This window comes from Papaver somniferum, chromosome 1, assembly GCF_003573695.1.
Source record: "Papaver somniferum cultivar HN1 chromosome 1, ASM357369v1, whole genome shotgun sequence".
Taxonomy (NCBI): domain Eukaryota; kingdom Viridiplantae; phylum Streptophyta; class Magnoliopsida; order Ranunculales; family Papaveraceae; genus Papaver; species Papaver somniferum.
This window is the reverse complement of record NC_039358.1, coordinates 90,471,532-90,494,821: the sequence shown is the minus strand read 5'-3', so window position 1 is coordinate 90,494,821 and position 23,290 is coordinate 90,471,532. Positions and strand designations below refer to the sequence as shown.

General features: G+C 37.4%; 1 protein-coding gene across 1 annotated transcript; it reads right to left on the bottom strand.

Moving 5' to 3' along the window:
- Positions 1 to 2,489: 2,489 nt before the first annotated feature.
- Positions 2,490 to 7,564, bottom strand: LOC113294239 (U1 small nuclear ribonucleoprotein 70 kDa-like). The gene is made up of 11 exons (XM_026542646.1): positions 7,428 to 7,564; positions 7,068 to 7,182; positions 6,889 to 6,968; positions 6,296 to 6,371; positions 6,125 to 6,189; positions 5,615 to 5,677; positions 4,400 to 4,481; positions 3,949 to 4,111; positions 3,722 to 3,802; positions 2,920 to 3,458; positions 2,490 to 2,838 (listed from the first exon to the last, which is right to left on the bottom strand). Exons 1-10 carry the CDS (start codon positions 7,509 to 7,511, stop codon positions 2,936 to 2,938), a joined length of 1,332 nt encoding a protein of 443 aa, XP_026398431.1. The 5' UTR covers positions 7,512 to 7,564; the 3' UTR covers positions 2,490 to 2,838; positions 2,920 to 2,935.
- Positions 7,565 to 23,290: the final 15,726 nt, after the last annotated feature.

The window sequence follows — 23,290 nt, the reverse complement described above, 5'->3', positions numbered from 1 at the left end:
GATAGTACGTCTTCTTTTTTATAATGTATTCGTGGGACAAGTCCATAAAGTCAGGCACGTGTTGAATGTTGATCGCTGATGGAAATGGGGAACAAAAATGAAGGAGCAGGTATCCAGGTAATCTTAAATAAGATTCAGAATCACGATGGCGTGGCGGAGTCGCTGGACTCTCCGCGTTGACGAACTAAGCACTGGAATCTTGAACCCAGTTTTTCTGCAGCTGTAAATACTGGCTGGTTGGCTTGGGAAACCATACCAAGTTGCAAATGGAAATGAGACCTGCAACAATTCTCGGGCGATGATCTGCTAACCGAATGTCAAATCAACATGCCCCATCCATTTTGGTACAGCTGCTATTCACTGGGATTGGCATTTTTTTCCCTTGACAACACTTAATTAATATGTGTTGATTTATTCAACTGATGAGTGGTGCCGAGCACCGAGCAGTGGAAATAGATAGCGATTGGGAATGCCATAAACATGCCACTCTAATAAGACTGAAATTTTATAACCATTATATAGTACAGATTTGACCATCACCAGAGCTCGCTAGAGTGGTGTCATTATCCAGTATGTGATGGTGGTCTGTGGGTGTGTGATTCGACATTTTTAATGTCCAAAACGGAATTTTACTCGGCACACAAATGGACAAATGAGAGACTGTTGTAGCATTACAGGGAATGCTTACCGTCCCCACCATCCAACCTACCTTGGAGTGATAAGATCGAGACCTGAACTTTAGAAAGTAATTTTGACGATTAGGTGAAGTCAAATAATTTTGATTAAGGTTCAGCTAATTACGTGTCGATTTCGATTAATTTTGTTTTGGGTTTCTTAATGAAAAGTCATCTAGAAGAACAATCAAAAGATTTTTTAAGAATGACCTTTTCAAACACTAGTACCCAATCGTACAAACGTACAATTTTCTCAAAGATCATAATGTTGAGCATCTGTGGTTCAATAATTTTGAATAGAAATCAAATGGTGGGGGTATTACGTACCCAAATGGGTCACTTACCTAATAAACTGGTTGGTCTGATGAACTGTTGCATCTGTGATTCAATAATTTCTCTTCAATAAATTATTTTTCAACCAAACAGAAACAAATAATAACAACTCGAACGTGACCAATGTGCTTCCCACTAGTTAGGTTTATTGTAATGGAAGTTGAAAAGATCAAAATGAAGTTAGTAGCATCCAATATTTGACCCCCTATTAAACTATTACTAATCAATCTGAATTGATTCTGATGTCCTTAAACGAATCTATGGCATGCATATGACTCACAATTCATGGAACCAATGAGAGGAAAAGAGAATCGAATCCTGAGTCGATCACATACATCTCATTAGAATAGAATATAAGACACTGGAGAACGTAAATTATAGCTTATGGTAACTGGGCCTTTATTTTTGGTCCTAAAAGACTAGTTTATGGTACCAACAAAGTTAGGTGCGCGAGGCTTTTGCTTAAGTAATGACCACCTGATAGATAATTCACGATACAAAGGTTATATGCATCACATGCATTAGTTTACCTACCAGAGCTTGTTCATTTACAGATATTAGACAAGCCAAATACATACGACAAAATCAGAAAAGGCTGAAAGGAAGTAAGGTGAGTGAATCAAAAATAACAGCCAAACTGGCAAGTCATAATAGGGAACCAAAAATAGAAGATCTGGGAGCCTAGGCCAGAGTAAAAGCAACAGAGTAAGAAACAAAATCATGCTGTTTGTCTTTCAAATCTGTAGCAGTTTCCAAGAAACTTCGTGGATGTATAAGCTCACAAAGTGGTTAGCATCAATTGGTGAAGGGTGAAGTACAAAACTTTCTAGTGTGCAAATGTGCAAATTTCTACATTGCTCTAGCCCATAGATGACTATCCACAACAATCCTAAACAGTTGCACCAGTGAAATGATGAAAAAACATCTAATTTTGTAGCTATGTATAGTGACCTGTCCCTAGTTAGTTTGATGATATATTTCTCCTATCACTGGTTTTTGTCTATCGGTGATAATGAACAAGAAAATTTTCTTCAGAAACTTCCTGGAAACATATAAATCTTGTATTAAAGTTTGGTTCTAAAATAGGTTAGGCCATGGGTTAACCTCAAAAAAGGGCGTACTCACAACACACTTGGACAAACTCGTAAATGCCGGCCCACAGGCTCCAAGTACATTTTTGGATGACCTAACAATACACCAAAATGTCAGATTCAAATGTGATCTTCTCTAGATATCAACAGAAAAGAAAGTTCATATGATGGATCTGGTCCCCCCGCCAATAGTTTGAAAATACTAGAACCCAACAAGGTACATCTTTCAGCGACTAAGACCAGCAAAGAGAGTTTGGGGATAAGAGAATCATGATCCAACCATATCCATACGCAAAAATAACTAAGCTACAGTTTTTATGGAAAGACTGAACCTAGGCAAGATATGGAATCTCAACCTCTCTCAGCTGCAAATCTTCTGTGGAACCACAGATCACGAAAAGAACGAGCATTAAAAGGAGCAATATATAACAACACTAAGCACTCATCTGGATAAAAGATATCACATGAAATTTTACAGGTGACTCAAAAGGAAAAGATAAAAAAAAAAAGAGTTTATGTTATACATAGAAGAAGATATCCCAGCAAATAGAGCTGCCAACATTAACCCAGGAGGCCAGGTCTCAGGTGGAAATAACAAGTTGAACAAGGATCCACCATCCATAACCATAATACAGAAGTAGAATTGAGAGTAAACTTACGACAGTCCTACCTCCCCCACCTCTATAGGGTTTTGACAGGCTGCAAACTCAAGTGCCTCCAGAATAACCCTAAACAAACAACTGCAACCCAAAAGAAGCACATGAGATATTCACAATGAGAAAATAGATAAATACATAGTTTTTCTTACGAGGAAAACTTACTGCTGGAAACTATCAGTTAGTTGTCATAATCCCAATTGTAATTTCGGCTGCCGTCCTCCTCTCTATGACCACGCTCATTGAGATCATACTGCCCATTTTCCTGACCAGGATCCTTGTGCTCATCAGGATCCCCAAGCCGTTCACGGTCACCCTCAGATTCAGCACGGCGATTCCTATCACGGGAACGTCCGCGATCCTGGTCATCATTCTCTTCATAATCATAGTCCCTCTCTCTTTCTCGAGGGCGTTCACGACCACGATCACGCACATGTTCTAAGTCTCTATCTTTGTTATCTCTATCATAGTCACGACCTCTTTCTCTATCACGATCACGAGTTCTATCCCTATCACGACCACGGTCCTTCTCCTTAACTTTGTCTCTATTACGATCTCGGTGATGTTTTTCCTCTCTTGAATCACGATCACGAAGCCTATCATAAGAGCGTTCACGAGACCGCTCACGCTCTCTCTCTCTTCCCCTTTCTCGTGACTTCTCCCTGTCACGTGACTTCTCCCTGTCCCGCGACTTCTCCCTGTCCCTGAAATATTGTATCAAGCAAAACTAAATTTCACATGTTGCCAATCAGTCAAGGCTGAGCTCGCCATTTAAAGTTTCATCAAGTCCATCCTAGACATTCTAGAATTAAACAATCAAGCGACTCAGAGCCTGTAATTTTAAGAGAAAATGCTAGGTCAACTGGAAGATTTAGTGATACGCACTATTATCCATGGATTTCTTCAAATACAAAAATTGAACACACCCGCCAAAAGAGAAAATCAAAAACAGTACAATCCTTATTACCGGTCATGACGATCTTCTCTTGACCTTGGCTCCTCAGATCGTGATGTTCCTCTTCCTCCTGGAGCTACCTGCTGAGGCTCTCTGGGCAAGTAAAAGATAAACATTTCAATGATTATCTTGTTTAAAGAAAGGGCCGTAATTACTAGTGGTGCATACACCACTAGCCAACTTCGCCTGAAGTATCATCTTAAGAGCCAAAAAGGTAAAAGTATAGGAACGGCAATTACCTGCCAGAGTATTTCTGATTATCTGCTTCGCCTCCAACCCTTGTAGATCCAAGTCCACCACCCAGCCTCCGAGGTCGCCAATTTGGAACAGTTCTCCCACGTTCAACATCCACAAGCACTCTTTTGTTATCCACCTTCCTGCCATCAGCTTGCTTGTATGCAGCTGCATGATATATATCATTAGCACACAGAAAGTAAAACGAAGCATTTATAATAACAGAAAAACTCGTATTGCACAGTACCCCATAAACTTGAGCACTATTTTCATACAAAAACTTTTTTGTTTTAAACAATTTGCGTATCAATTATAAAAGTCATTTCTGCAACACATGAAAAAATATCTCAAAATAAAGCACATCAAACATAACAAAAACTGAGTGCAATGACCACTGAGCTCAACAAATTATATATTCAGCCTCTAACTTTGCATGTTAAAGAAATGAGAGCATACACTTCATATCCCTTGTATGCATGTATTCAATAAAGGCGTAGCCTCTTGGCTTGTTCGTCTCCCTGTCTGTAATTGTGCGGACCTGAAACAAAATAGACAGTTAAAAGAGAAATCAACTAAACCAAAAAAGATAGAATAAGAGCCAAGTACATCCAATATGGATTTTACTTAATATTCAACATAACTGGGAAATCTAAAAGCACGGCAGCAAACAGTGTCCCTCATCAGCCGTGCTCACCTTAAGGTGTACAGAAGCGCCATGTAGATGCATCACCCCCATTGCTAAGGTTTGGTAGAATGTATATAACCGATTCACCAGTCGGGAAAAAGATAACCAATTCCTTACCAGGGAAAAATTAAAATACTAGCTTATAGTAAAAATTACAAGGAGATATACCGTATTATCTTGTAAATTGCCAAGAGGTTTTGTGTGACCTTTGAAGCCTAGTAACAGTTTTCAGTAGCAAATATCTGAAGTACAAATAATAGGAAAAGGTAGTAGTAATACTCCCAACATATGTTGTTGACCTGTCAAGAGAAGACTGCAAATTGATCTCATCTGTCTACCGTCACAGGAAAATAACGTCAAGAAGATACCTTGCACTACAAACCCGCTTTCCTTTCAAGTGTTAAGCACAAAAGCATCACCAGTGGCAGGAATTCTGGGTACATGGGAGTATGGGATACTACTTACTAGTTCATAAAGCCCTTACCGAGGATAAAGACAAACAGCTAAGAAGGCCTCCTTTGAAGATATTGAACATCGAACTCGGATATCAATGAAGAATGAAATCCACAAAAATCAACACTTACACTAATGACAAGCATAGCTTCATAGTTTATGGCTCCCTTTCATAAAACAGGATTAGACATACATCAATTTGCCCTTTCATACCAGAAAAGGACAGAAGAAATGGAAATGGAGCTCCACGTACCAACAACTAAACTCCCCTAATGTATCAACTGGAAACGTTATACAACAAAACCTTGGGTTTGCAAAATTCCTTTAGTGTTTAGTGTGAATTTTATTAGCATGCAAACCGTAACATAGTGAGAATAAAATTTGCTAGGTGGAAAGCAAAGACCTAATACGAGATTTAGACTTTCTATACGAATGTAAAGGAAGAAAGTTCTCTAGGAATATGAAAAGTGAGATAGAACTAATAGAAGTGATGAAATTCTTATAAAATATAAAAATAGTAATGCACAACTTACCCGTTTAATCGGCCCATAAGCTTCAAACTCTCTCTTGATTCTGTGCTCAGTTGTCTCATAATTCTGCAAAAGATGCAAGTAAATCTCAAATATAGTAATGTAAAACTCATAATGTGAACAATGTTCAGAAAACATTTTTGATGCTCGTCTTTTAGGGCTTCAACTTGTTTTGCCTTTATGCTTGTCACACGGTGTTCGAGTGTAAAAAAGGCCAAAAAGCAGGCGTTTTAGGCGGGGGTATTTTAACTTAAGAAAGATCAAAAATGTTGTCAAAGAACAGATCTTGAACAAAAGAAGACACGATAGAAAAAAGAAAACAGGTGCCAACGTTTAAAGAAAAAAGGTTATTTTTTTACTTATTTGCTAATTCATATAAGTTATGTGAGGTAACACATCAAAGCTGTCCATAACCTTGCCTATGAAAAAAGCGTCACATTTTCAACAAAAAAAAAAGGAGCATGGCTCGCTTAAGCATCTAATGAACTGTAACTAAAAGTTTGAAGTACTCACAAGCCTGGCGACAAATAAAGTCTTGTAAGGGTCCCCGGATATATTAGGATCGCTATTTGGGTCATCTGCACAGAACAAGAACAGATAGTTACAAATGTGTGTATGGAACTGAGGCTTTGGAATGCATACTTTACCAATTTTATTTTGAGAAACAAAAGAAGCATAAATCACATTTCTCAAGCTCCTCTGCAGCCTTCTTTGCGCCCTCTTCCAAACGCCGCTTGTGAACTCTTGACCTTCTTTCAGCCTACCAGAGTCGAAAACATGAAAAAGTATACATTCAGCTCTGTGGTTGATCACTTGTTTAGTACCAGCAGTTAATCTAAAAATAAAATAAGAAGGGCATCTGTGTCCCAGCTTCACGAAACAAAATGTCTAGCGGGAGTTAATCTAAAAACTACATCATACTCAATCAATTCCAGAACATGTAGGTTGTCATGATTAAACTACACTTACTCTTTAGTCTTTTAAGTAAGGAAGGTTATTAAGATCAAGCAGCACAACTAAAGTAACACAATAAACAAGAGTGATTCTACCACCCATTGCATGATTCTTAAACCTACCACAATATTAAAAGTACAAGAAGTATCATAAAAAGACTAAGATAATGGTTCTTGACAAAGCAAAACTTCATATCCAGAGCAATACATTTTCAATTTCTGTTAATAAATTGGCACCATTCTCAATGGAAATGTTGACTCAAATCAAATCAAAAATTAAAAATTAAGAAAATAGTAACTATGTAAAAAGATAATTTAACTTACGGCAGTTTCAGCTTTCTTGACTGGTGGAGCGTATTCAGGATCACCAGGCTCAGCGAACTTAGACACAAATTCTGACATACCTTGAGAAATAGAAAACACAAACACAACAGCTTCACATTATCAAAAGAAAAAGAAAAAGAGAAAAAAAAAGGGTGAAATTCCCCAATCACACAAGGTACCTGAATAGGGTAAGGATTTCCTTTTCTCATGAGGAGGTTTATATTCCAATGGAGGTCGTGGTTCGAAAAGCTTCAAAAGATTTGAAGTAAGACCAGTTGGGTGACTTTGTCCAATCTACACAAGATCATAAGTAAAGTAAATTAGTATTACAAAGATGTGGCATCATAAAGATTAAGAAGGTAAACCTAATAATAGACACTGCTCCAGAAATCAAAGTAAAAACAAGGGTTTAACAGAATAAAAAACGATTTAAAACTGATGTTTGATGCTTCACTACTAATATTGGGAGAAAAAAGAATGACGAAGTATAGATTAACATATTAGAATCGGGGAAAATCAAATTGTGGAGAAGAAAATACCAATTTCGATTGAAGAACATTGGCGCGAACTTGTGGATTTAGACGAGGTTGAGCAGATGAATTAGGGTTGCGATACTCCCCCATGGTTTTCCTTTCTTCTGACGAGGAATTGAGGAGCTGAAAAAATTGTGTCAGGGTTTTGGTTCGGTCACCTTATATAGATAGATCTTGTTTTTAACAAGGTTTTTATACGGTCGGGTTGCGTATTTACGGGTTTGGATCGTTAAGGGCAACTCAAACTGGACTGCCCAAATTTGATGGTTTGCATGGCAGCGGGAAAATTGTTTCTCGACCCAAACTGAACCGACTGTTGCAGCTAGGAACGGCATCCCAGTTTGAGATGAGGCTCGACACAACTATCCAGATTGAACCAACCGTTATAGTAAGGGGCGGTCATCCCAACCTGAGACGAGCCTCGTCTCACGCTGGGACAATTATTTCTGGCTGCTTCTGCAACTGTTGTTTGGATATTCAAACATCAATTGCTATATGTCCTTCTACTTGTATAAACATTGGAAATCCAACAATTTTAATCAACTACTGTCCATTCTCTATTTTTACAAAAAAATATTCAAATTGATGAACCCTAATTTGGAATAGGAGGGAGCGGAAGTATTAGCGGAAGTATTTTTGTAACAATAACAAGGTTTATCCAGCAACTGGATCAAATGGATGCAGATTCAGATGATTAGATAATGATCGCCAACACCATGATACAATTATATACTTGCCAAGTTATGCGAGATCCAGAACCATGCAAGGACGTAACCAAGACTTATGTGTTTCAGGGTCGAACAAATTTTGTTCCCGACATTCACAAATTATTCAAAAGGATTCTCATCTGCCAAGAAACTTGTCGGGAACCTAGCAACAAGCTGGGTTCCAACCCCTTCTTGTACTACCACACTTAGCCTATGAAAAAGAAAATCCCCTATGTTAGAGCACTGCTCGGTCGAACTCGCAAGTGTTGCTATCTCAAGCTTGTTTGTCAAGTTTAGTTGCCAAAACTATAAGTCTTGATTTCTAGTCTACTAATAGCTAAGTCTCGGACTAGGATAGAAAGTGTAGTTGAGCTCTAGACTCCACAGTGTTCATCATGCAAAGACGAAGAACTACTCAAGGAACTGGTGGAACTTCATCGACAAAAAGGTATGCGGAGACTTGAACTTATCTATCACTCAAAAGTCTACTTTATCTCCTATCTTGAGACAAAAGTTGTATTGCTATATAGACTATGATTATACACATGTACTATTTCGAGCTGAGTTTATCTCGCTTATCTATTTATCGAAATATGTGTTGGTAAGCTTTCGCGTTGGCCAAGTTCATCTTTACTAGTGAAGAAAGTCATATTAGTTTCAATCACTTGAAAATCGCTTTGACGAAAAATAGTTTGTGAACAACAACTATATAACGTTCTCTAAGAATGTTTCAATGGTTGAAATGAGAGTTTAGAATACATAACCATGGTTGGATATAAATATTGTGAGACAACTCATATGTGTGTAAGTCCATTATCCTTGAACCAAAGTATGCGTACTTTGGTGCTCAGGATAACCGAAACTAAAGTCCGCGTACCAGTACGCGTATAGTCGGAAGTTCACATCCCGTGAATTTCTGCTAGAGTTTGTGAACTGAAAACAAACTTATTTCGGGTACTTAAGTCCGCGTACCAGTATGCGTACTTAAGTAGGTTATTTTCTAAAAACAGTTTAATTCGTGAACTAAGATATTTATATTTTAAGGAATGCAATCTTTGCAAACCGTGGCTATAATGTCCATGAATAGATTCGAGTGAATCAAAACTGTTTTTGTTTCGATTGTGTCTTGTATATTAATATGAGATCTAAGCAATTGAACAACTCTCTAACTAGTTTATTCGAGTCATTTGAACTAGTTGTGGTAAAGAAGAATAAGGTTGATATGAAAGTGCTCATATGGCTAACCTATGGTTAACTACCATTGAACCGACAACTTGTACACGTTTAGGTACGGTTACTCAAACCTAAATGAAGTTACATTTCATGTGTGTATAACAAGCTAAGATTCGATCTAGCAGTTGAAAGATATTAGCTTGAATCTAACCAGGTTTTCATCTAACGGTGAATATTGAATGCTTTGTTACCAAGGTAGCATTGATTGCAAACCCTGATTTGAAGACTATATAAAGGAGAACTCTAACAACTGGGAAACCTAATCCCCACACCTCCCGTGTGGTACTAGTTGTATAAGTTAGAGTCGATTCTCCTTTAACCTTAGGTTTCTATCGAGACCCTGTAGGTTAACGACTTGAAGCACTAGTGGAAAATGGATTTTTAACCACTTCCTGGTCTTCACGAAAACCACTGTTGTCGGGCAGCTGTAACTATAGGTGCTGTGAGCCACAGTCGTTTTAATAAAACTTGTCTCTGACACAGTTGTTTCCTTAGGGGGTATTTTTGTAAAAATAAAAGAGTGAGTTCTAATCCTCCCTCTTATCTTTATCTCTATCTCGATCTGCAGTACTCCTTCGGCCGCCTTTCTTCATTTTTTATTTTACTTCCCTCTCACAACTTAATCACTCTTTATGTTGCATTCTATTTGTTTCCTCAATCATAACAGTAAGTCGCTTATGAACTAGGTTTTGATTTCTCTTCTTCTTCAAAGAGATCATCACAAATGAAACTCTCGTGCGTATCTTGTGAGAAGAAATCTAGGGTTCTTAGAAAGATTTCTCTGTTCTTTGAAAGGAATCTAATTTTCTATAATTGATAGATTTTCCATTATGGGTTTTATTTAGTTTCTGTTTCTATATCTGATTCTTAGATTTGGGGTTTTTAATGGTCTTTTGAGACTGAGCTTGTTTTGGGGTTTTTCAAAACCCTAAAAATGAGAAATTTTTCGAATGAAATTGATGTAGTTTTGGTATTTTGAGATTGATTTTTCTATAAAGCTAATTTTCCTGTGAAATTGATAATAATTTTAGGATTTTTTAAAGTTTACATCTTGCGAGTGAATTGATATGATTTTTGATTTATATGGAGGTTAAATTTGAAGCTCCAAAGTTCTGAGGCTAATTTGAATGTTTTGGAATGGTGCAGGAGTATGTTGGAATACACAGTTCTGCATTCAAATTTTTTCTATTGAAGCCGGAGCTTTTGAGAGCAGTTGTCGATTTGGGATTTGATCCATCTGAAGGCAATTTTCCATTACTTTTACTCTTTCACGTTTTTATATAACAAATTTTTATTTGGATTAGTTGTTTCTTTGTGTTGCTTGTATTAAGTTTTGAGCATTTTGGTTCAGTAGGCTAGTTTTGATTTAGTCATGTTGGTACTTGAAGTTGAGTAGGTGCTACGGTGGTTGTATTCTACTTTCTTTGAAATTGTAGTTCACATTAGTGGAATATATTTTGAGGTGTATTATTTGATGTGCAGGTAATAATACTAGTGTTGCACTCACTGATCAGGTTCTTCTACTTTAATTATTCTGTTGGTTATCAATCAGTTCAACATGAATGCATTTCTCAAGCTATTTTTGGTTATGGATGTTATCTTGTAAGCAAAATCTGAGACGGGAAAAACTGTTGTCTCTGTCCTCTTGACAGTGAAGCAAATTGAGCGTGTTGTTGGACATGTTGTTCTAATTTTGTGTTCACACGACATAGTTGGGTTACCAGGTTTGCATTCATAAGAAACTTTCATATCGCAAACCTTTTTTGATTATTCTAGTAATGAAGGTTTTGATTATTTTTTGTTGATGCTTATATCTAAACCTCATATATGCCAACAGTTTGAGATGTTCAGCACTTACCCGCCTGATACTGAAGTTGTTGTGTTCAATGGTAGTTTTAACATCAAGACACGCAAGGAATATTAAAAAAAAGATTGCCTCATGTTGATTGCAACTTCCCATCAATTTGCACCCATTCTGGAATGTTTCAGGAAGAAAGGTATACATGTTTTTTCTTAGATTTCATCTAATTACTTTCGAGCTTGTTACATTGATGTGTATGCATGAAGGTGCAAGTTCCTAGTGAATTCTAGTGATTTGGTTGTTGTACAAGTATATTATTGTAGTTTATTCTAAAATAATGATTCATATTTTGTGTTAAGGTTTATCAACATAATTCGATATGCCTTGCTGCTGAAAATCAAATCTCTAAGAAAAGCGAAGGCATACCTGAAATTGGATTTTTTTTAAAATATATTTCATAAGTTGGCTATCTATAAAGGTTTCAAGGATGGGCATTAAAGGGTTCTTGTCACTACGGATTTGGTTAGTAGAGGAATAGACATTGAACGCGTCAACTGTAATTAATTATGCTATGTCTGGTTTTGCTGATACTTACTTGCATAGGGTTTGTTTCAGAGATATTGTTTCTTCATCATGCCTTTAAGTTTTTACTTAACATGGGCATTTGTTTCTACGATATTATAGTATTGCATGAGCTCAGGTAAACTTAGTAGTATCTCTTTCTTTTTGAAGGTTTGGCAGAGCAGGTCGATTTGGTATGAAAGGGCTTGCAATTTAATTTGTCATTTCATGTCTGGGTTCAAGAGAGGTTTGAGGTTCAGGGGAGGTTCAAAGTAAGAGTACTTATGCTAATATTAGAGACCAGATAGTTTATCAGTTTTATCAATAATCAACTCTCCCCATCTCTTCTTTATTGTCTTTGTTAACTAAAAATGGAGAATCTGGGGATTCTTTCTTGTACCGGAATGTAGGTTGACAACTTTTCATCGAAACTAAGCCACCCACTAAAATCTTTCAACACCCAGTTGGTTTTCAGAATGCCTTTTTAGTTTAAATGTGTATTTGTTGGCAAATGGTTTACCAGATTCGCGTTGTCTTAATTTAAGCACTACCTACTTACACATGCATAGTGAAATGCACTGTTGGTTCCTATCCGGCATACCATTGGAATTGTTGTGTTTTTCGATTTACCTAGAATATATAATATTCCTATCCTTAAACTTTCTTGTTGCTCTAAAGCCGACTGAAGAAAAGGGGAGACACATCCACACGACTGCTAGATAAAGAGATATCCGCTACACAGCTAGATAAACATTGTAAGATGCGTCCGCTGCTCTACAGTTGGATAAGATTAGGAGAGAGATAAAAATGAGAGGGACATCTGCTACACAGCTGGACTAATTACGTGTGATGAGTTAAGTTAAACCAGTGCTAGAAAGATTTTGTGCCAGATTGAAAGCAGACTAACAAAGCAACCAAAATGCATCTTTCTTTGACTCTCTCACAGTTCCCAGTAGAAACAACGCCTTCTTCGGTCTTCAACTGTTGATGATAAACTCTCGAACCTCATAGAACCTTGACAATTAACTCTTCTCTTCGATTTCTTGCTTGACTTATAAATTTCTTCTTCCCTATGGCCTTATTGAACAAAAAGAACGTAATGATGTTTTTTTTTTCTTTTTTTTCATTTTTTTTTTTTTTTTGAAAACAAAAAATTACAAGACAAAAATTTACATGGCCATGAGAGAAGGACTTTCAAAACTTGGATCTTCGCAACTTGTGATGTTTGGTATCATGGATTCTAACAACTTATATCATTTGCTCTTATAACTTCAACTTTGATTTTTGAATTATTCCTTCTATTGTTGCTTCTAAACCTAAAACGTCTTCAACTTTCTTCATAGATTTTGATGTCGCTCCGCTTGTTGATGATGATAAGTTTCTACTGAGAGAGAGTCGCAATCCATAACTAAGACTACATTGTGAGGTTGCTTTGTCTTTCTGGCATTTCCCTGACCTACTTGCCTTTCCATCATGTATGGTTAGGTCCATCACGGTTACCCTCTAAAAGGAACAAGTTCTCTCCTGAATTTCAAGGATCTCAATGTCTTTTTCTCTAATGTCTCAATAAGTTGTTATCCTAGCATTCCAATTTCTTTTCGGTGAGAAACAGTATGTAAACTTAGCTAACCGGATACCATGTGACGCTAGAAGTTTCAAAAGTGCAACTAAAAAGTTTCTCCCACACCCCCAAACTTAAATCTAACATTGTCCTCGATGTTCTAAAGATAAAATTAAAAGCATGAACAAGGAGAAACGGTTACCACTTGAAGAAAAGAGTTAAGGAAAGATATTACCATGTTGCATGAGCATGGGTTACCTCCCAAGAAGTGCTAAGTTTAAAGTCTTCAGCCAGACTTAGGAAAGGATTAGTCAACTCGAACCGTATAACAGTAGCCGGAATAACTGCGGGTCTTCAAAACCAAATAGAGCTGACCAAAGGAAACTGCAGTAAACCAAGAAAATGAACAAGACTAGCATGCCCTTACCTATTTTCCTGATTAAGACAACTACATCTAATTGTGGTTCAGGTTCAGGTTCTATAAAAGGGTCTAAATAATTTCTTTAGGCTGCAACTCCTCAAAAGTGAGATCCGAATTATTAGGTCCTAGAGTCTGTAAAAACTCAAATAAAAATTTAGAAGCACATAATAACAACCTGAATAATTGGGGATCCTCTAAGTCAATTAGATTTGACTCACAAAGTTGACCATAATAATGGTCATTCTTAAGAAAATGTGTCGACCCTAATATCCTAAAGTAATTAGGTTTAGTCTAAAACTTAATATCCGGCACATCTGAAAATCATATGTTCCCACAATTGGAAGAAAAGTTTTTGGTGGGAAAACAAAGTCAATCTTGGTATCATAGCCTGGGTTAACCACATCAACCAGGATGGGTTTCTAACAACTGAGCTTCTCTATGGACATCATTAGGTTCGGGAAAACATGTATGAAGATAATCTTGTAATATGGTTGAGGCATAAATGTCAAGTCCTACACGAGGGAACTTTCTAAGAGTTAAAGCACATGGAGAATGATAATCACCCCCAAACTTAGAGTTTTCTGTGTCTCTAGAAAGACTAGTCACAACTTCCCTAATTTCTAGGTCATCAGATTCCTGGAAATGGTCAATTGATTCTTCTAAGTCAGGTTCATCCTCACTCATCTCTACGAGTTCATCTTCTTCGTCTAAGACTATTGTTTCTAAATCGCTAGACTCTAAAACATTATTCTCAGAATAAACTCGTTCCTCTAAATCATTATCGGCTTTGTAAACAGGAAATACTACATCGTCTAAAACGAGGGTATCTCTAGTCAAATCCTCGTCCTTTTGAATAGGTGAATAATTATTAAAATTATTTGGATTTGAACTAGAAATAATATTATCATTGTAAAGTTCAATTGGAGTAACCAATTCCTGATCACTATGCCTACATATTTCATGTTCTTCATCAATACTATCCTCATCATAATCATCACTATAATAACATGAAAATGATCGAACCTTATCAAAACAAGTAGTGTTACCAATTCTAACCTCGTCATCTTGATTATGTGAATAAAAACTATCCTTATTTTCGAGGGTGGTATTGGGAAAACTACACTGGAAATTAAGACTATCCTGAGCAAGTTTTTCCACAATCCTATTTGTATTCTCAGTAAATTGCTTGAGGGTCTCTTCTAGAGATATCTTAGTTGACCGCTCTACGGACTCTTCTGGGAGAAGAATATTATAAGTCTCTTTCATAAATAACTTCCATGTTGACTCATTGAAACTCTTGAGAGACTCTTCTAGAGAAATAGAAGGATTGTTTTGCTCATATGACCTGTGGGTATATTGATAGTAATTGGCTCACAATGTTATGGACCATAACCTTCAAAAATTTCGCGTTCCCAATCACTATTCACACTATGGTCATAAAAAGGATAATGTCCCAGCTGCTCAGTCGGATACTCATTGTATTGGCTATTATAATACCAGTTCAACATCCTAACCGCAAGGGAATTCTACACAATCACAAACAAGGATGACTCGACCAAATCAAACCTATAAAATCTAGCAAACAACAAGCATGATGGCTCCACTTAGATTGTTTCTAGACCAGCTTCTAATCTTTCGAAAAGGAATTCGTTACAATCTGAGCAAACCTCTTTGGAATCAATCCGAGTTTAAGTAAGTTGAATTGAGACGAGGGAATCTGCGAGGAGCTTTGATACCCATGGTCTCACCGGTATTATAAGGCGGCGCAGTCACGCATTCAACTCGCAGAAACCATCATGAACTTCAAAGTATGCTCAAAAGAGTAACCAATATTTTTCGAACGACTTTCCTATTAAGCTCGTTACCCTATAGGTCTCGTTCTAGTCAAAATTTTAAGCTTAGGTTCGCGTTGGTTTCGTTTTCCTAAGGCGGGCAAGAAGGAAACGGTGATGAAATCCGAGTCCTTATCTTAATTTGGCCAGGCCTTGCCCTTTACTAGGAAATTAAAACAACCGTATTCAAATCCTCAGCATATATTCACCTTAAGGCATACAATAAACCCGCTGACAGGGGATTCGCGGGTGTTTCGAAAGCTTACCTCCCGTACCAGACGGGCGAAGAACCGCTGAAGTCGACTCGGGCCACGACTCCTATGTCATGTGCGAACCCGAGGGGCCGAGACGATATTGTAATCGTCGTCCTTCCCTGCAAACAGTTTTATATTTAATGTACCCTTCCTTAGGGTTTAAAAAAAATAATTGTCCAAGTCCAAAGTCCAAATAAAGTGCAAAAGAAAAGAAAAAAAATAATAATTACAAAAAATGGAAGGTCTCTAAAAAAATAAAATAAATTCTCTTTTTTTTTAATTTTTTTTCGTTTTTTTTTTTTTTTTTGCTTTGTCTTTTCCTTCTCTTTTGGCTTTAAGCTTTGATTCCAAGTCTTTAGTATCCAACTTCAAACCTGTAATACAAAGACACACCCAAAGAAACGTAAAAAGAACAAATGAAATAAAAAAAAACCTAAAAATTCTACCTAAGCACAAATCCGCGTCGGCGGCGCCAAAATGATTATGTTTTTGATGATGTTGTAGTAATGAGGTTCAAACTCTCGGACTTGTGAAGATTAAATTTAAAGATTTAATAAAATTATATACAAAAATATTAACAAAGTGGGCGAGAGGTAACCAAGACACTAGAATCCACTATTACACATGAATGATGTCAAATATTTCATAACTCTAATTATCCTTTTAATCCTTTATTTCTTAATCCACAAATAATCAAACATATTCTCAAAAATTAATTGTATCCCTTAAGCATAGATTATCTAACCAAAGCATAACCTATCTAATTGAATCACAACTAATGAAGAAAATTATGTAAACTTTTAAGAACTCTGCAAAAGCAGTGATTGAGTGAATTATAATTAAATATTAGAGAAAATGAAATAGTTACCCATTGTTCATGTGTGAATAGCTTCATCCATTGCCTTGGTTAAGAGAGAATTAGCCGCTCATCATGTTGGAAAACCTCTCAAAGAATTTCATTGATGCTCAAAAATGGTTTACAAATGATGAGAATATGAGAAATACAATAAAACCGGGTTTGTAACAATTATATTTGTTACAAACCAGAGAACTACGACCCTCAGTGACAAAATAAGACTGCTGCAGCTGTGTCGCAAACGCTGTGGCAAATAGTCTGCCTGATGTACGACCCACAGGTGTGAGTCGTTATTACTGTAGAAAAACGACTGCTGGTGCAGGTCCGTTCTTCGTGTTCTTCATGTTCATCAGCAGCAGCAGCAGCAGAAACCGAGTTTGGGAGAACTCGAACTTCTTCTTCTCTGGCTCTCCTCAGCCCCCCAGACTCTCAACACCTCTTCTATGAGTCCCCAACACTCTATATATACTCCATAGGATCAAGAAGTCTCGCTATAACTCGAGATAATTCCCTCTTAACTCGGTTTGATGAAAAAATATTCTGGGAATATTTTCTTCCCTGATTTAGCTTCTCACGCGTAGATTTCCATCCTGGTCACTCTAAAAATGTTTACACACGACCCACAATGTTGCTAGAGCCCTCATGCATGAGCAGAACACGCTCAAATCTTCTCCAATCCCGTGTCCAACCCGTGTTTCCCTGTTTTGCATTCCGTGAATTATCCATCTAATTCTGGCCAAATTTGATCGAACCAAAAGCCCAAAACGTGTTTGCTAGGACATATCACAACTTCCTACCAAAAATCATCCATTGAATCACCCTAGAACACGTTCAAAAATTCCAACAAAACATCTTCCAGTTGATAGTATTTTTTTCCCGCCAATTTTTGGTTTTTGAATTTGGGAAGAAGATGTCCTCCCCCCTAACCAGAACTGGGGTGCGAATAGCAACTGCCTTTGGGGTGACCCTTAGTAATTGAGGTGCCCCTTATCCAACGGTGAGAGTCCGAATAACATGTGTCCTTCGGGGCTTTTGCCAACTTTTCGAGCTGAATTTTCCAAAAAATGTTTATTTTCCGAAGGTGCCTACAAACACATAAAACACCAAAATTAGTACAAACTCGAGTGCCAACAATATATAGTATTGTGATCAAATTAAACACAAAAATGTGTCTATCAGTAGGCTTTTCTGTGTGATACAGATTTGTTTATTAAAGTCTTCGACTTTGGGTCGTAGAAACTCTTAGTTGTGGGTGAGATCATCTAAGGGAATCAAGTGCGTAGTATCCTGCTGGGATCAAAGACGTAAGGAGCGCAACTCTTGGATCAGTGTGAGATTGATTGGGGTTCAGCTATAGTCCAGACCAAAGTTAGTTTGTAGTAGGCTAGTGTCTGTAGCGGTATAATACAATGTGTGTTCAATCTGGACTAGGTCCCTGGGTTTTTCTGCATTTGCGGTTTCCTCGTTAGCAAAACTTCTGGTGTCTGTGTTATTTCTTTTCCGCATTATATTTTGTTATATAATTGAAATATCACAGGTTGTGCGTTGAATCGATCAATTGGTAAATCCAACCTTTGGTTGTTGATTGAAATTGATTGATCCTTGAATATTGGTCTTTGGTAACGTTCAAGTGATTTCTCTTGTATTCAATTAGACTCGTAGATTTCTATTTACTTTAGTAAGTGTTGAATCGAGAAATTGAGATATAACTCCTTGATATACTTTTTATTAAGATTGAGTATGACTGTCTAGTTGATTCTCTTAAAAGTATATTGGAGTTAGTCCATACAGGTGGCTAAGCGAAATATTGGGTGTGGTTGTTAGACCCCCGCTTTTTCACCCTACGCGCACATTAGCATCATAACTGGCCATATAATTGCGAAGACGTTTTATGAAATTAATCGTTTCAACCCCAAGCTTACCGAGAGTAGTAAAATCCAAAGCCTCAAACTCATAGCCCTGCGAAGTGCATTTTTCCAAATACTTGGTGTTCTTACGAATGACAGCATCCTTGAGAGCTTGTCCCAGTTCCGAAGTACGGCCTCTTGCAAAGGGCGAGACAATCCCATATCCAAACAAACATCACGGCCATTATCCCAATTATGTACCAGAATGTCCGTCGGTCTCAGAGAAGTGACATTATCAGCAAGAAGCCCCAAGTCCACCTCCTTACGTGACGGAACTCCAGCACGATAGCATATGTCTGCAATTGTATCACGCACTAGATCATGTCTAAACTTTAGACCTACCTCATTTGCACAATGCACAGCGTGATCACCAAAAACGTCCATTTTTCTCTTGCAAAAGGGGCACATGTTGTCCAACTCAAAAAGGGGAATGCCAAGTCTGTAACATAACACCGCACTAAACTGTCTTGCGCCAATTTTCTGATTTAAGACAACAATAGGAATGGCCAATAAAAAATCCAAAGCGTGCTTCATTTGATTACTCTGCCTAAGCATCGAATCACGCTCAGAAAACTTGAAGTTGGTAGTCAAGTTCTTCTTTACTGCATCGAAATAAACAACTGCCAAGGTTTTCATTGAATGAGTGGCAGAGCTATCAATGCATATAGGAGAAACAGGACTACACACATAGTTGAAGGAACTCGCAGCTCGTATGATGTTGGTGCTGAAACCACTGATGCCAGTGCGTCTCAAGATAACAGACTGGAGTTCAAGGGTTTATAGACAAGATGCCAAATAGCAATAACGCACGGTGTCTTGCATCGAATAAACCCCTAGACCTCCCAACCTGAGTGGCAAGGTGGAAAACCTCTGTTGCAGGGGACCAAAGCCAGGCCCATCGCCTGTAATCACATGGCGCAAAAACTTATAAAGTCGAGAGTCAAACAAATCTTGAGCCTCATACATGTAGTCCGGCATGGTGGTTAGAAGAGCAAAGTATCACTCTCTTCACAACCATATCGACATTAAATTGGGCATCAAGACTGACAGGATATCCAAGCATCTTAATCCCTTTCTCTGGCCTACTAATGTCCGGCGGGAAAACACCTATTGTGGATGTTCTGGGATCAGGAGAAGGCCAGAATAATTCTGTTTTTCTGATGTTCAGAATTAGCCCCCTAGTGGCACCTTCATCTTGTATGATCTGAAGAGCTTTTGCGGCTATCAAAGTGCCACCAATCATCGTACCATCATCAAGGTACCAGGCTTGCAGTTCTAGCTCACATCGTTTGGCAATACTCAAGATTAGAGGGTGGAGAGTAAGAGCAAATAAAAGCGGTCCCAGAGGATCACCTTGTTGTACCCCTTGAGTTGAAGAAAGTACATGGTCCATGTAGCATAGGCGTTCCGGCAAAGCATAGCAAAACTCAACCCAACGGGATATAGAGGGACATAAATTATGTACCTCGGTAATCATTGCAGTTCTATCGATGAGATTGAATGCATTAGAAAAGTCCACCAACAACATGGAAGGATTATCCTGATCCCCTTTCTCTTCCAACACATGATTTACAGCATGTAAAATCGCCTCACCACCACATTTAACACCAACTCCAAACTGGAAATCACTCAGGTAAGAGCTCATCTCTTGGCCAACGAAGGAAGCAGCACACTTATAAACAAGCCTTCTCCAAATTGTGCCCACTGCAATCGGGCGCAAACCACCACCAGGCTTGGTAAGTGGGGTGAGAGAAGCACTAGCCACAAAAGTCCCCAAAGCAGATGGACAAGATCCTGACAACAATAAGTTAACCACATCCGTAATAGAAGCGACTAATTCATCTGATAAAACAGCAACAGCTCCACTAAGAGCATCGAGGAGGTGTTGCGCACGAAATCCATCTCTTCCACATGAGGTCCCTTTGGGGAAACTCTTCAATATGACAAACACCAACTCTGTCGAAGCTAACATGACATTTTGGGAAGGTGGAGTAGACAGAATCACTGGAAAACCAGCAAGGGGATGCTTGCATCGAAGTTCAGCTAAGGTGACGTCATTATTGGGTGCGACTCCACTAGAGGTAAAAGTGCGGATTGCGGCTGCATATAATCCATTTATAAGTTTATCTCTACACAAACGCATGTTGGTAGTTTTCACAAAAAAAAAAAAAAAAAAAAAAAAAAAGAAAAAAAAAAAGAGATTTTGGTCCACACGGAAGTTCACATGGCATACATGCTTTCCACTTTCGCAATAGCACCATAAATCACATTTTGAATACATTTATTTCAATGAAAGAATTGTGTCATTGATACCAAATGCCGGAAACAACAACATTGTTTGTCATAATAACTGAAAAATTCATGTTTCATTCCCAAAAATGATGGTTGCAACACCTAAAATCCGACGTCGTTGTTGTCTCGTATAAAATAATAAAGAATATTCAAGTGATCAAACTACCATTACCAACAAATTTGATTTTTACCATTACTATTTACACCCACACTGTATTGAAATTACAAAAGCTACAAGTTTTTTTTGTTGGAAGTTAAATTTGGTGGGTGCAATGACCCCATTCGCATCCCTTGTCTCCGTCCCTTGAACCAGGAGTTATATTCCTTAGAAAAAGTTTGTCCCGTATAAAATAATAAAGAATATTCAAGTGATCAAACTACATTTTGAACCCATTACTAACAAATTTCATTTTTATTATTATTATTTGCACCCACGCTATATTAAAATTACAAAAGCCCCAAGTTTTTTTTATTGGAAGTTAAAATTTGGTGGGTGCAATGTACCCATTTGCACCTCTTATCTCCTTACCTGAAACCATGAGTTGTATTGAGAATAAGATATACGTGAATATTTCGAGAGGAAGGTCATGGATAAATAATGCGTGATTATTTTCTTAATAGAAATGTGTAGTCTGATCAAGATTTTCAACGTCGCTACCGCATTGCCACAATACTTGGTCATGCGGGTTATTTGAGAGCATCGCTGGGTAAACCTTAAATTCAACTATCAATTTGATGCATGATACATATGAGGACACAGTCCTAAAAAAAAGTCACTGCATCTCTAATGATTCTAGGTTATTGTGTACCTGCGGACTGTAATGATTACATTTGTATGGCCAAAACAATAGCGTACGATAATCTCAAAATATTTTGCAAAACTGTAGTCAGCCATATCTTTCACAAATCACCATTGTTCGAATAGTTGAAATATGGAAATGCTACAGCTGTTAATTTCACCATCAACGACAATAACCATAATATGGGGTATTTTCTGGTGGATAGAATTTATCCAACATGGTCAACTTTAGTTCAAGCTTACAAGGAGGTACCCCTACAGGGGAATTTGTCCGTGCTCAAAGGTTATTTAACAAAAAAATAGATGATGTTTAGGAAGGATGACAAACGAGCATTTGGAATTTTGGAGAGGAAGTTCCATACAATTTGTGGACCATGTCCTTCTTTTAAATAATACAAATGAATATGATTATGCTCACCTACATCTTTTTGCATAATATGATAATTGAGGAATCTCGACAAGATACAAATTGGAAGAGTTATCCATATAAGGATTTGAGGAAAGAAGTTCATTCTACATGGGGTATGCCCTCAAGAGAGTGTAGAATGGTAATAGAGAGAATTCAAAAGAGAGTTTTACGTTTCAGACTAAGGGAGGATCTCACTGCACACTTGTAGGATGATTTTGGAAGAATAAACGCTCACAGGATTCAGATTTCTTTCTTTTAATTGAGGATTTAATTTTCTTTCTTTTAACTGACGGTTTAGTTATCTTCTTTTTAATGTAATATGTGTAATTTAATTTATATTGAAATTGAAATTAAGCATCAAATTGGAAGAAAAAAAATTGAATTGAAACTCAAACTAAGGATTAAATATTTAAATTGAATTTAAAACAAAGGAATTACACTGAAATTAAACTAAATACTACATCCAAAGTTTAGAACTAATCCAGTGTAATGGCAGTATTGGATTCCTCATCTAAGGTGTCTTAATCATCAGAATCAACGTCAGCTGGTGTTGGGCATTGTTGTGCCTTCTGCGCTTGAATTTCATCAAATTCTTCTTGCCAGAATTTCAGTTGTGCCCGATTCATCTTTGTCGTGTTCATTCCCATGATTCCTATCATGTGTGCATTAAAAATATTCTTTTCAACTGCCTTACAATCTTTCTTCGTTTCTGGAGATATTTTCTTAAATTATTTTGACAATATCATTCTTTTCTTACTTTTCAAAAAAGTCTTGTAGCTGAAATTCTGCAGTTGATGATTGTTCATCATCATGAGCTTCCTATTTGATTTTTTTTTTTTTGCTTTATTCACACTCATTCTGTCCCATTTATCAGTTTTTTCATTAACACTCAGATTAGGAAAATACCATGTAATCATCCACCAGTGTTGGGGTGAGGGTTTGAGTTTGTTTCCGGTGAAGAATAAGGAGAACCTTGAGAACCATTTTGGGATCTATCGGTCTCATAAGGGGATTCCTTAGGTATAGCATATCCATCCTGAAATGACGAGGGTACCAAGTACACCAAAATATTTTCGATATCAACATATAAGTATGATACCTTGCGTGATCTAATATTGACAAAGATTGTCAAGAAGATATCAACCACAAGGTATACACTTGTTATATAGTATACGTTCGAAACCGAACCTTAAACTATAGGGATCAACCCAAGTATTTAGGATTAACGTACAAGTA

Excerpts from the sequence above, each read along its gene's own strand:
- LOC113294239 (XM_026542646.1), bottom strand. The coding sequence starts at position 7,511 with ATGGGGGAGTATCGCAACCCTAATTCATCTGCTCAACCTCGTCTAAAT. Across the intron at positions 7,183-7,427 it reads ATGTTCTTCAATCGAAATTG|ATTGGACAAAGTCACCCAAC; the intron begins GTATTTTCTTCT and ends GATCTTGTGTAG. Across the intron at positions 3,803-3,948 it reads AATCAGAAATACTCTGGCAG|AGAGCCTCAGCAGGTAGCTC; the intron begins GTAATTGCCGTT and ends TTACTTGCCCAG.